General features: G+C 44.4%; 1 protein-coding gene across 8 annotated transcripts in view; it reads left to right on the plus strand.

Annotated features, from left to right (window-relative positions):
• Positions 1 to 13,858, plus strand: part of nfat5b (nuclear factor of activated T cells 5b) — a 45,463-nt gene that overhangs the window by 7,646 nt on the left and 23,959 nt on the right. For 2 of the 8 annotated variants that reach the window (XM_042062301.1, XM_042062302.1), the window contains exon 2: positions 13,624 to 13,749. In XM_042062301.1, coding sequence (XP_041918235.1) covers positions 13,624 to 13,749 — 126 coding nt within the window. Of the gene's footprint in view, positions 1 to 8,978; positions 9,066 to 9,438; positions 9,495 to 9,923; positions 9,967 to 13,623; positions 13,750 to 13,858 lie in introns of those variants that run through there. The other 6 variants (XM_042062305.1, XM_042062304.1, XM_042062303.1 and 3 more) reach the window with 6 other exon arrangements.

Here is a 13,858-nt window from a genome sequence, read left to right on the forward strand (position 1 = left end):
CAGTTTGATAGTTTCCTAGCTTTTTATGAATGATCAAGAAAGTTATCTGGTCTGATAAGATGGCTGTCTTCATACCCTAGCCTAATATAGTAATGGGATGCGTTGCCCCCATTCCAATGGAGTTATTTGCAGTTTACAGTATGAGAAATTGTCATGGAACTTGTTTTGGTCAATATATTTGTCATCACTTGCTGACAAGTTTAAAAATAACTGATGCCTCTGTCTTCTTAAACAGCTGTTTACTCAACATGCTCCTGTTGATCACAGGAGAGTTGCCTCCTGTCAGGGGAAAATGGTCAATCTCTCTCACTTAAATTGCAGAGTGTAGGAGTTCTGCGCAGTGCCAGTCCATTTTCTTTGCCTAAATCTACTGACACTGTGTATAACAGGAAGTTGCCAAGAGTGCTATCTGATAACATGAAATCCAAAACTAAGCTACAGGTATCTCAGACCATTACCATAATCGATATCAAGCTAGGAACATCTAATGCATGTCCACTAGTAGATGCATTAAAGAAGCTCTTGACTGTAGCATTGGCTGGTTAGACTTGTAGGTCATATTGGTAGTCTGGTGGACATGGTTGAAAATAATAACAATAAAAATAGTGTATTTGTCTGTAATGTACACATTATGTCAAGCTGGTATGATCTAAAACTACCATGTTGTGTTGTGCATATCTACTGGGAGTATGCATACATGCTGTAAGTGACTCCCAACTTAATTTGAAATTGGCAAGCATGTTTCTCCCAGTGGTAGAACTGAAGTTTTCTGTTCTCATACAATTGTTAGGAATGTGACTACGTACAGTAAGCCTGGCTTTACTGGAATATTTAATCCCAGAGTCAACACTAACGTTTCATGGTACTGCAAAACAAACTCTTTAGCCTGTTTGAGGTCATGGTTTGCATATGATACAGTAAATATTTAATAAATCATATCATAGAGCATGGATTAAAGAAAAGATAGAATTTTAGTTACGTGGCTATACTGTATCTTCTATGGTCAAGACTAGTAGGCCCACTTCTTTACCTGAGCTGGAGTTGCCTTACTCTCTGGGCTCTGTTAGCATAATGTATTGTGTAATGTATATATGTCTTTTTGTCTAATTCACAGGCACTAACATTCAGGCACTAATTGTCATGTTGCTCTCACCCTTTCAGGCCACTGGTTGGTAACACTCTCATGATAAAAATAAAGATGACTTGTGAGCTCTGCTGAGCCCAAACTTCCATTTTAGACCTGAGTGAAACATGGGTTTTAAGGTTACCAAAGAAATATGAATGTGCTAAATCAAAGTGGTGGTATGGTATTTTTTTTCCCTCGGGGCCAAATGAGGAGAGCGGGTAGGATGTCCAGATCAGCTTACAGACATCAACAGTTATGTTTGGCCCACCTATTGTTCTCCTCACAGTTCTGCCATCTGCAGTGTCATAGCACTGGAGCCTTTTTATTCAAACCTCTGATGGGTTTGTGAAAGGTAGCACTTTGAAACGATAGTAGCCTATGTCTTCTCCCAGGGAAAGAGAGAGAAAGATAAAGGAACAGAGAGAAAGGGAGAAAAAAAGAGATGGGTGGAGGGAGACATTTTGCACACCTCAGAGCAGTTGTGCAATCTCCATTTAATATGTTTTATATTCCTTTGTCCTGACTCACCTGTGACTTGGCTGTGGGGGTGGACAGAGATGGCGTTATTGTGGTTGTGGCGCCTCATCCGGATTCCCTGTGGACTCGTAATGCCCCAGATTCCCCTCTTTAGAACTTATGTGTTTTTATATGACGCTGCTCTGACCCTGGGATTTTTTAAAATTTGTTTTTAAGTTTCATAATGGCTGCTTGCGACCCAACTCAAAAACGGACACAGGCTGTATACTAGGTTTACGAGTGGAGAATGTGCCAAGCGGCTTGATGTAGAAAAGTCTTTCATCTCTGTAGTGTGCCTAAACAGTTTTGTAGAATGCCCATTGCCAGTTTTACAAATGAACCACACCTCAGGTCAGGTCACTCGAGTTTACCTGAAGTGGGCCAGGCTGAAGTGTAATTAGTCAGCGTGCTGGGAGGCAATACATACAAATGAGCATGATGAAACCTGTTAGCTGCCGGAGGAGATATAAAGACTTAAGATATATATCTTCATGAAGAGGAGCCAGTGTGCAGTGCTCCGTATTTTCAGTTTATAAATCCCTCTTGATAACGACAGCTGAGGAAACAGACAGTCTCGCTCCGATTGGCTCTACTCTCATCATGGCAACATTGGCCAACCTTTGCTGTGAAATGACCCATGTAAATTCACATACACTCAGTGTTGGGGGTAACGCGTTACTGTAATTTCGTTACTTTATTGGGTAAAGAAGTAAGGTAACGCATTACAATTCAAATTTCAGTCATTTGATACAGTTACTGAATAAATGTAACGTCCATTCCTGTGTTACTCTTGATGTCTCTAATATATTGACTTATTGTTTCCATAGCAGCATGCAGTGATTGCTTATTGAAAATATTGATTAGCCTAGACACATTATTTCATTGTAGAGAAATGCTCAAGACTCAAGACCTCAAATGTTTTCTAAACAACAATAAAAGAAAGGATGCAGCAGGCAGCAAATGTAGAAGAGTCATTTCCAGTGGAAGAAAAAAATGCTGAATGAAGCCCAAAGCTTTACTGATGTTAAAACACACACACATAACGATTAAATAAAAATAAACAAAAGGTACATTTAGCAATGACGGTGACAAAATGAATATAGGCGTGAAACTAGGCTACTTTTACTGTAGCTGACCAGTGCCAAATCTGAAATTGCGAATATTAACAATGTAGCCTAACTCTTTGAATGTTGCACCCTGGTTAGAGACCAACTCGAAAGTAAAAGTAACGATAACGAGTAACACGTTACTTTCCAAAATGACTAACTTCATTACAATTTAAAAAAAGTAACAAATAACTTGTAACACATTATTTTTTTGAGTACGACCCCAACACTGCATACACTTCACATGCAGGAGACATGCTGTTGTTTTTCTGGTCACTGGTGGCGATGACTCTGAGGGGCTGACCACAAGCCAGGCACCACAGGCCTTCTTATGAGTGTGCGCGCTCCCTCTCTGGTTGTTTCTAATTAATCAGCAGACACTCTAAAGCCTTAATTAGATTGCGTGCCAAATCCTCTTACATGATTACTATGCTGAAGGTGTGGTCTTAGTCTGGCTGAGTATGGAGGCTGAAGGGCAAATCAAGTTCTGCTGCTGCCCCCGGTGAGATGGCTCTTAAACCTGACGCCATTAAACCTATCGTGGCCATTTTAATGTCTTTGGTCACAGGGACCCCTGATGGCTCTGCTTTTCACTGTTTTACTGTTTCTGTGATTGTGTAACCAGCAGCTTGTCTACAAAATTGATATCAGTGGAGTGGAGAAATATCAAACACGGTCGCAATACAGTGCCGTTTTCTTTTCTTTTCTCAATGGTCTTATCAATCAACAAACGCACTAATCGATCAACTCCAAAAAATAATCTTTAAGACTTATAGCCTAAATGTGTTCTTTTCAGATACTATAGATTGTTTTAAATAGTCATTGGAGATCTATGGATAGCTTTTAGAATGTATCCCCTGCTGTCTAAAGGTGATGTTTGATCGTCTATTTCATGGGCTGATGAGTAAATGGTTTGGAGTCTTTAATAGTTGCCCTCTGCAAACAAAGCGGTTACTGATACAGCGACCACCTCAAACGAGTGGCCATCAATCATTCACCCAGAAAAAGGGTCCATTAGCTCTCCCTTCCATTTTGTTAGACCAAATAAAGTCTCTTTTATGTTGTTTTTACGTAAAATCGACTTCTTTTCGTTTGTATTTCTCTCTGGGCACCTGATGGCTGTAGAAGAACAGTAAAAAGCATGTGTATTTGTTGAGTGATTCTCAGTGATGTCATGTGGCCGGTTTGTTTTAGGCTGGCTGTTATGAAAGCAACCCCTCTTTTGCCACCACATGGTTTTGCTGCCAGCAGAAGAGGTCCTTGTGAGGGTTCGTACACAAGCTCCTTGTGGAAGGCAGCTCGTCCACCTACCAGCAAAGGAACCAAGCCTTGCAGTCACATGTGCATCCTTCCCAAAGGGAATGGGGATGTGGCATCTCCCCATAGCCTGTGTGTGTGTGTGTGTGTGTGTGCGTCTGTCGCTGCGTGGGTGTGTGTATGCACAGAGGTTTGGCTTGTGTAAATAGCTGGAATTCCACAGCGCTCTGAGGTCTTGCTTTCATCTGAGCCTAGTGTCTGTTCCTCCTCCTGCTGGTGGAAGCCGCTGGTAAACAGAGTGCAGACAAGCGCTTCCCTGTGCAGACAGACATTGTTGATCTTCTCCATCCCACAGCCTCCAGCAAGTCCCCTCGCTTAGTGCACGCACCATCATGTGATCTAAAAGCAGAGGCAGATTAAAGGTTCACTGCTTCGATGTTCACAACAACCCCACATCCCTTCCTGTCAGGATCACATTCCAAGTTTAGGTGTTGTGTGTCAGCCATGCGGCCAGGCCAGCATGGGTTCAGTAGTAAACTTAGCGTATTGACTGACGTGAATGTTTTCACCAGTCAGGCAGTGGTAATCTAATTACAAGAGTGGTTTTAGGTCACGGTATTATTAGGTGACGTGGAGGAGGTGATTGCATTGATGGCTGAACTCTGTGACATGCAACACAGGTTACCTCTACCATGTTTCCACTAGGCTTAATCGTGCTGTGGCAGAGCCACACGCAATCAGAGCAGTGTCCGTATTGCTACAGCCAGGCAGTAGGAGCACCTGGTGATATAAGTTAGCTTTGGGGGAATCCACTTGATTGCGCTAAGCACATCACACACAGTATGACTAAAGCTGACTCCTGGAGAAGTGGCATTTATAGGAATTTTGTCTGGCTATCACCTGTTTTTGGTTATTTTGTGTTTGGGGGGATTATGACTACCGGTACTTTGTTTCATATCATGTCACTGGAAGTATTACATCACTTCCAAAGCTTTTGCATCACTTCGAAAGAAAATGGCTTGTGCAATTCAGTCTCAGAACCTGAGAGCCTGTTGCCCTGCCAGCATAGGCCCATCAGAATGAAGAAAGTCGCTAATGTGCCTCAACATGAGTTGTAATGATCTTCAACATAAAAGCCTAAGTCACACTAGAGCATTTCTGAAGACCCACCACAGGATTGGATTCCTGTCATACATCCTAAATCGTCCCGTGGCTACCATAATCACTCACTGCTTCCTAGCCTGGTCCCCACTGCATGGAATAGATTACTCATAATAGGAAGCACATGGTGGCGCCCAGAATGGAGTAAACATCCGCCCTGTTGCCCACTGGTCTTGTATTGATATCTCTCTCTCTCTTTCTTACTTTCTTTCTTTCTCTCTCTATCTCTCTCTCTCTCCCTCTTTCAAACCTAGTCATACATTTTTGTCTGTTCACAGATTTATTTCAAGGTTGTTCTATTGTTTGCCCAAGACCGAGTGACGCTAGCCTAATAATAACATATGGCACGGCCGTGCCAACTGGCCCCCATGAGACCACGTTACGATGTGAGATGTTCATAAAGGACGACTCCTGTGCCCAGCGTTCCTCTGGATATCTCTTTCAAAAAGATGTCATTACTAATTTGTCATCAGCAGGAAAGCTGTTTTAGTACATTATTTCAACAGTCCAGATTACAATAGGCAAACCACCACATTTCTTCAGAGCGCATGATGGATTTACACGCTAGAGCAACAGGCATACTTCCTGTTTGAAAGGCTGATGCATTGGCGCATTAATTTGTGCCATGTAAATCACTTCCAAGGAAGTAGAGATTCCATTTTCGACACTTCTATACCCTGAACATTCGACATTGTGCTCAAAGTTGTCAATGCAGCTTCCCCTGAAACATGACTCATTCAGTTAAAGCAACAGTTTGGAATTTGGGTCTTAAAGTAGTTGGACTACATAAGGCATGCAAAAACCTTGAGCAAACTTACAACACCCGAGTTGGGATTTATAAAAACTTCTCCGAGTTGGGATTTATAAAAAGTTTGCTAGCATACTAACTTTTTATATATAATAATACAGTGTCTTGTTGTAGCTGATTTATTGTGCATTTCCAGTTTGCAGGCAACCAACACCAAACTTGATTTTTAGGCCATCTAGCCTGGCCATCCATGATCATGAAGTCCAAACATGAACATGAGCCTACACTGGGCATTGGAGTAGGTGGGCTGTTTACTGTATGTAAGTGTGGCCTCTGTGAAGACAGGCCTCTCCAGACAAGTCTTCTCACATTTGCAGGGCTAAAGAGTCCATTCTTCTCAGCTTCTGGCAGAGCCCACGGCCTGGCTGTTACATATGACTCTCTGTTTTCTTTTTAGTAATAATTGCTATGAGTAATGATGGCTGAGGCGGAGGAAGGAGCAAAGGGGCACTACAGTTAGGTGTTTGTGTGCTTTTTCTCTCAAGCTGTTTGTTAAATCTTTGCTCCTTGCTGTGTGATGGCTGACCGGAGAATAGATCTCCGCAGGCAGCCATTTAATTCCACGCCCTATCTCTTCATTAAACATTTAGCAACACTGGGATTGGCAGGTGGGCAGAGCTCTCAGGTGACGCAGGCAGATCGCCTTCTCCTCCTCCTCCTCCTCCTCCTCCTCCTCCTTCTCCTCGCATCCGAGTCGAGAGCCGGAGCGAATTGTCAGGTGGAACCGCACACAGCTGTGTTGTGGCAAACCTGAGACACACCTAAGCAGGCACTTCACCACTCACTGCCTGACTGAATGGCCTCAGGATTGGCTGGAGCCAGTGAAGTGTCCTCCACAGTGTCAGTTTTAGAAAGTAAAAGTCCTGCTATTCCTTCTGCCTGTGCCCTGTCACAGGGGATATCACTAAGTAGCCAATCCACCTGGCTGAAGAATTGTGTTGATTTGGAACAGCTGGTTTAGTGAAGGGTTGGAATTTATACTGTATGTGGTCTAACTTTTACTTTCTGAGGCTGGGATGTCCAGCTCTGCCAGCCTCAGTGATCGAGCCTAAACCTCCAGATCATTAAGCTGTGGTCATGCTGAAACTGTGCCAGCAGTGTTGGGGGTGGGGTAGAGGTGGGGGCGGGGTTGTTGCAGCTATATGTGATGCCATTATCTGAACACGTTCCACATCACTGATAGGCACGCTGCTTTTCATCGAGTGAACACTGCTCAGTCGTCTCACCCCGGTAGCATCCGGTAGCAGCGTCACCCATGGCTGGCCATGATGTCATAGCCCAGCATGGACCATGCTCAGGCCTGTATTTGTTCAGCCATGTGACTGGCAGAGCGATGAGGGTACTGTAGAAGACGAACGTGGCTCAAGAGGAGTGCGTGCACAGCCGTGAGCTCACTCAGACAAGACGAGTCGCAGGTGGGCACCTGTGTGGCATGATGGCTGAGCCATCTGGATGTCGCTACGTGAATTAGGATGCCAGCAGCACTAATGTGCCACCCACACACCCCAGGGTTTCTGGGAACAGTAGGATAAAGGTGTCTAGGGACAGATCTATCAGGCAGTTTACAGAACTGATTGTTTCAAATCAGTTATAGTCTTTCAGCTAAAAGAAAAACTGCATTGAGCACATAGGTGGTAAAATGTAAAATCAGGTTTCTCAGCCAAGTATACTTGCGTATACAAAGAATTTGGTCTGCATTTATTCCATCCATGAATTAGTGAACACACAGAGCACACAAGCCCGAAGCCCTAACCAGTAGGCCACGACTGCCCCCCAGTCGTGTTTTAAATTAGCTTAAATGGCAAAAGAGCAGGCTGAGTCAGGGTAAACAAGCTTATGCGGTTATTGATTTACAGTAGAAAAAAATACTCTTTCTCTGCCAGTGGCCAATTATGTACCCTACTCCTTATGATGAACGCACCAAGTGCAATGTTTGAAAGGTGTTTCCCATTAACCCCTAAGGAACTTGTCTAATTCCTTGGGGGACCAAACTACTCCATATTTCTAACATGACCTATATAACATCCTTGTAATGTGTGCAGGCCATAGTTGAGTAGAGCATCCAACCTGTTTGATAAAAGCAGTGCTGTTGCAGAGCTGCTGTGTGAAATATGTTGGTGCTCTGGGCTATGATGGCTGGGCTTTGTCATTGCCAAGGTAAGTTCAGTGGTGTGAAAACACAAAAGCTCGGTGTGTAATTGAAGTCATCATAAATCTACACCGTGTCCATGGCCAGTGCGGGTGGCTCTTGATGCCTATTATGACGTGAAATAAAGTTATCGGCCTGCATAAGCGCAGCTGTTAGGCCTGAGGCTGTGACGGTGAGTGATGGATTTTTTATTCGCCCTCCTTTCGCACCTATCTGGCCTCTGCAGGGCAGTTCTTGTTACTCTGCAAGAACTTTCCACCGAGGTGTCACCCATTCCTCCAAGCTTTGTTGTGGGCCACGCGAGCCGGTAGCGAGTCCGTCCTCTTGGCCTGGAGCCACGCGCTGTGCCTTTGATGGCGAGTGACTGATACATTCCAATCAGCAGGGGAGGTCCGTGAGCATGCTCATTTTCAAGGGGATCAATATGTCAGCGTAGGCCCCCCTGTGTCGGTGGCTGTGGAGATGCATACTGCGTGACCAGCGAACAGGAGGCAATCAGTTTTGAGAGTCACTACTAACCGGGCACACTGGGCCGAGTGATGGTGCAGACCTTTGCATTAAGTATCAGATAGAACCTTGTCTTTTTAATCTCCTCTTTCTTTCTTTCTTTCTTTCTTTCTTTCTTTCTTTCTTTCTTTTTCTCTCTCTCTCTCTCTCTCTCTCTCTCTCTCTCTCTCTCTCTCTCTCTCTCTCTCTCTCTCTCTCTCTCTCTCTCTCTCTCTCTCTCTCTCTCTCTGGCTAATTAAAGCTCAGCAAACGCTCTGATGGACAGGGGGGGCCTTTTCTCCTGTGTTGCTATGGTGTTCTCGTCAGCTCCGATGTGGACTGAGTCGTAAACAAATCACAAGAGCTGTAAATGACTGTATGCCTCGGCCGACACTGCTGCCCCTCGAGAGCCCTTTTCGCCTGGCCGCACCATGGGAGACCCTGTCCAAGTCTTTGGTCAGTACTTCTCTACTGTGTCTTTCTTCCTTGCTGTGATGGACGGGGCTCTTCTACGCTATGCCCAGCTCAATCTGCGGCCAGTATGTGTTTATCTGTCTGTCTGTCTGTCTGTCTCTCTCTCAGACTCGGGATTGTTTATCTTTTTCTCTGTGTCTCCATTTCTGCCTGACAGGCTTCCCCATGACAATGGCACCAACCTGTTTAGCTAGTTAACAAAGGAGAAGGGCTCTGTTAACATAGCAAACAAGGAGCAGAGAGGGAGAGCGAGAGAGATGGGAGGGGTTTGAGGGATGGGGGTGGAGGGAGGGGGGGGCACACAGGCCCTCAGCCAAAAAACATTGCCACACCCCAGGTGTCAGGGCCAGTAAGAGCAGGCAGGAGGAATGTGTGTGAATGAATGGGAGAGTAAGTCCTGTCTTTCTCATGGTGAGTGCCTTTCTCTTTTTTCCTGATTCTCTTGGTTGTTTTCAACCAAGCTACAGACATCCCTTGTTTTTTTGAACGGTACACACACAGGAGACTCTCGGGGGGGCAGAGGACATACAATTCTGTGTGACTGTGTGGACTTGAGTGAAATGTTAGCTCAACACACGTGCTTAGGCTTCAGAAAGGAGAAGATCTTAGAGAAGAGTTAAAGTTCATTGCAATACAGGACATTGGTTATGATGTGGTTTATGATGATTTGGGATGGTGCATGTTGTTTCATTCATTTAATATTTGTGGGTAGGTTTCATGGCAAGCCAAAGTGAATTAGAGAGAAAAGAAAACAGAACATTGCAGGAATTCAATGCAAGATGTTTCCCCTGCGTGGCGAATGCGTCTCTATTGAAACTGTGAAGACCTAACCACATGGAAGTCTATGCAGCAACAATGTCAGTGTCAGGGGATCCAGGACCAGGTGAAAGCCAGATTGTGTTTTTGTTGACATAGAAAGGATGGTTGTTTTATCCCTCAAGTTAATTACATTGACTTTTTGTTTTTCTTTTCCCTTGGTGAAAGAGCAACTGTTTTTCGATGTGAAAAGCAAGCACTGTTTTCTGTTTGCGTAGGAGGAAACTATGCAGCAGAATAGGAATTTTCACTCTTTTAAAAACGAGTGGAAACTCTTTGAACAGGCCAGCCACTGATTCGAGACCGAGGCTCTGAGAGCAGAGTACATATTTTCTGTCTGTGTGGTTGGCAATCTGTTTACTGGAAGGGCCCTGCACAACCAAGCGTGTGTGTGTGTGCATGGGACGTTCGTGTGCACTCATGTTTGAAGAGTTAGCTTCTAAGCAACAGATCTGTGGTTGCTGATGCAGAAACAAGATGTGGACAATTGCTGGAAAGGCTTAAAACACTTTGTAGGTGACCAAACAAAAATCAAAAGAAAACAATGGCTTCAGGTGCCCTCTATTGCCACGGTGAGGAGGACTGTGTCTTTTTGCGGGTGGTGATTGAACAGAACTGGGAGACTATTCACATCAGGCATGTCATCCATGTGTCTTATTCAGTAACCTTAAACTAGTCAACAATGGGAGTATTAAGATTCATGGAATTAGATCAACTATGAAGCACTGAACTTCCATGGGTAGTGCTGGAAAGGTTAACCATGTTGGTGCTTATGCAATAGGCCTACTGTCATCTATACCTCTCAAAATATCCACATCATGTCGAAGGAAACCAAGGGGCTCCAAGGGCCTCAGAGAGGGCGTCTCAGTAGCCTGGGTGTTCCCATGCTGCCTTGCGCGCGATTTGATTCACGCTGCTAAGGCAGCCTGGAGACCATGGAGCAAATTTTCGCCTGAGATAGGGAACCAATCACAGAACGGGGAGAAAGCAAGACGATGATGAGCTATGCACAGACGCATTTGATAGACATCCGTGGCACCCAATAAACGGATCTGGGCATTTTTTTCAAATACGAGAAAATGAACGTTTGGTTCCCAGACCACGTCTCATTGAGAAGTGGTGGCGCTAGCCAGGCTAGCGTCTCAGCACAACCTGTTCTTATTCTTAAAACAGATTATAAATTCTGTTGAAAGATGTGCCAGAGGCTCTGCCTTGGCCTGCATGATGTTGATGGTTTGCATAGTTTTTCCTGTTCTTGTCTTCCTATGCTCTCAGAGCCTGGACAGAATGGGTGCCTTTTTACGATTGCTCTGTAGATTGAGGCCGCGCTCTTGTCGCTTCCAACAGGGCTGCAACATGCCTGTGCATGTGTGGCCACCAGAGAGTCAGAAACGGGTAGTCAGAGGGGGCTCAGAGGGCTACAGTGCCGTCTTGATTTGTGATGCCTTCCCTGTGAACTTGTATCAGATTTCAGGTTTAGTTCAGTTCAGTAAACTTTATAATCCCAAAGGGAAATTTATCTTGCAGACAGGTACAAAAGCCCTGGTTGCAAACTGATGCAGCATGATGATGCATGGATTCAGACTTTACAATACAAATATTAATAAGGGGTTTTCTGGTCAAACTCTAGTTATTGGTTAACCCAGGGTTTGTGCAATAAAAGTGTTTTTATTTGGATTACAAGTCTTAGCCATTTAGAGTTATTTGGCCTAATAATAATCTAAACTTTATACCCCCCACCACCACCGGATCCAGTGGGCCTCCCCTCCCCCACACTGAAGGTGTTGTTGGCCCCTACCCACTAACCTTGTCTGCTGCCAGAGTGTTTTCAAAGCTGTTCATCAGCATGCTAAACATGCCTGGAGGGCATTGTGCTCTTGTACCCGTAAATAGCCTGCCATTGGTGAGCAGAGGGGGCAGTAAACGCTGGCCCTGGGCACTCCACTTGGTGGTTGGTTGGGTGGGTGGGTGATGGCAACCCACTGGTAGATCATGGAGACGGCCACGCACTCGGAATGCAGCGCGAGGTGATATTTATCACTTGCGGCCATTTATAAACAGACAGAGCTCTTTCCAAAGCTACGGCCAAACAGAGGAATGGTCGGGGTCTGGTGGCTGGACACCCCTGGCCTAGACAGTCCCAAGGAGAGTTCTGTTCTGGTATGAGCTCATCCATTCATTCATAACTCTGGACAAAAACAGATTATCATAAATCCCTGGTACAACAATGGGCCAAAGGACAGAGCAGACATAATTTAAACATCGTCGGCTTTCTGGCACATATCACTTGAAACTTTCAAAATGAGATCAGCCATGGGACAGTTCGGAAAGTGGTGGTAGTGAAATAAACCTTAAACGGCTGCCTGTATTACCCCCTGAAAAAAGCAGAACCAGAAAGAAGAGTCATGAACAGTATACTGGCTTAGAGTAGTGCTAGCATTACAACACATAGGCCTAACAGCTTTAGAGTAGTGCTAGCATTACAACACATAGGCCTAACAGCTTTAGAGTAGTGCTATTGATGTCAATGGTGCATTTTGCCCATGTTCAGGGTGGAAAGTGAAAAAGATTCGCATAAGACAAGTCAAATTGGTGTTTTTAAAAAAGAAAAGATCATGGAGAATAAAGAAAAAAATATTAAATCTTTGTATATTCCCACAAGGTGTTTGGGTGCTCTGAAAATGAGAACCAAAATGATTTTTTAGACTTGTAAAGTCTGCTGTTCAGACCCTGAAGGAATTTATTTTCTGTTCATTGTTTTTTGTGAGAGTGTTTCTACTTATCTCAGTAAGGAAAATAAATCAAGAGCCTATGTTGAGTACAAATATGTCTTCTGAAGGCTTAAACAGAGCCCAGCCAAAAACTCCAATAAAATTTGTATCAACTTTGAGGGACAGCTATGGCCATGCAGGATTATCCAGACCAAACGTGACGATTTTGCTACATACTATTCCTATTTATGTACCAGCATGCAAAATTTGAGCCTCCTACATGGTTTAGTTCTTGCGCTGTGGGCTTGTGAACTTTGACAAAAAAAAGAGGCCGAACAAAATCGACACCCCCCTCCCCCTGTAAAACTGGCTGTATCTTGGAAAGTATTGATCTTACATAAGAGTAATTTTACAGTGTGTCTCCTGGGTAACATAGGTACACCTGGTAATTTTTTCAGAATTTTTTGAGACCTAAGTGCGTGGGCCCTGGTTGAATTGACGTGGAATGACCCAAAACAAAATAAATTCAGCGTTCATAAAGCAATCAATCAATGCAGACTTACATAGAGCGTAACACAGATTCTCTGCCTCGCAACAGGGGAGCTGCTCTCTTTCTAGCACTCAGGTATTATGGTTTCATGCGCGGTAGAGTTTGTGTACATTTTTGGAGATTTTGGCTGATAATAAGTAATTTTTATATAACTAAGTTTTTCACGTTTTCCGCTGACTTCATTTTCTGTACCCTGCTTGGACTACTTTTTCACAACCTCATAACACTGTGAACTAAACTTGCCGATGTCAGCAGACAATCCTCAGTTCACTAGAATCATGTCAGACACAAACTGACGCTGACACCCTGAATTGTGTAATATGTGTAGTAACAGTTTTGATCAGGAGTACAAGAGAAATCCTAATGTGCTGAAATAGTTCTGAGAAAATATTCTACAACAGGAAATGCATTTGGACTGACTTAAAATTCTCACATGCACTCCTTCTCCTTATCTCCTCTTTAGAATCAGTGTATGACCTACTCCCCAAAGAGCTGCAGCTACCACCCACCACTGAGCCGAACATCGGGGTGATGAGTCAGAAAAGTGGCGGAGAGGCCGGTCCTCCTCCCTCGGCGGCGTTTGCTTCAGGTAGGCTGTCTCCTCTGCCTCTGTCCGTCCACCCTGTGTCTCTACAGGGCCTCTCGAGCACCATGGTAACAGTGAGCAGTGCTGCGACTGGTTGTTCCTTCCTGTCAGC

This window comes from Alosa sapidissima, chromosome 14 (assembly GCF_018492685.1).
Source record: "Alosa sapidissima isolate fAloSap1 chromosome 14, fAloSap1.pri, whole genome shotgun sequence".
NCBI classification, from domain to species: Eukaryota; Metazoa; Chordata; class Actinopteri; order Clupeiformes; family Clupeidae; genus Alosa; species Alosa sapidissima.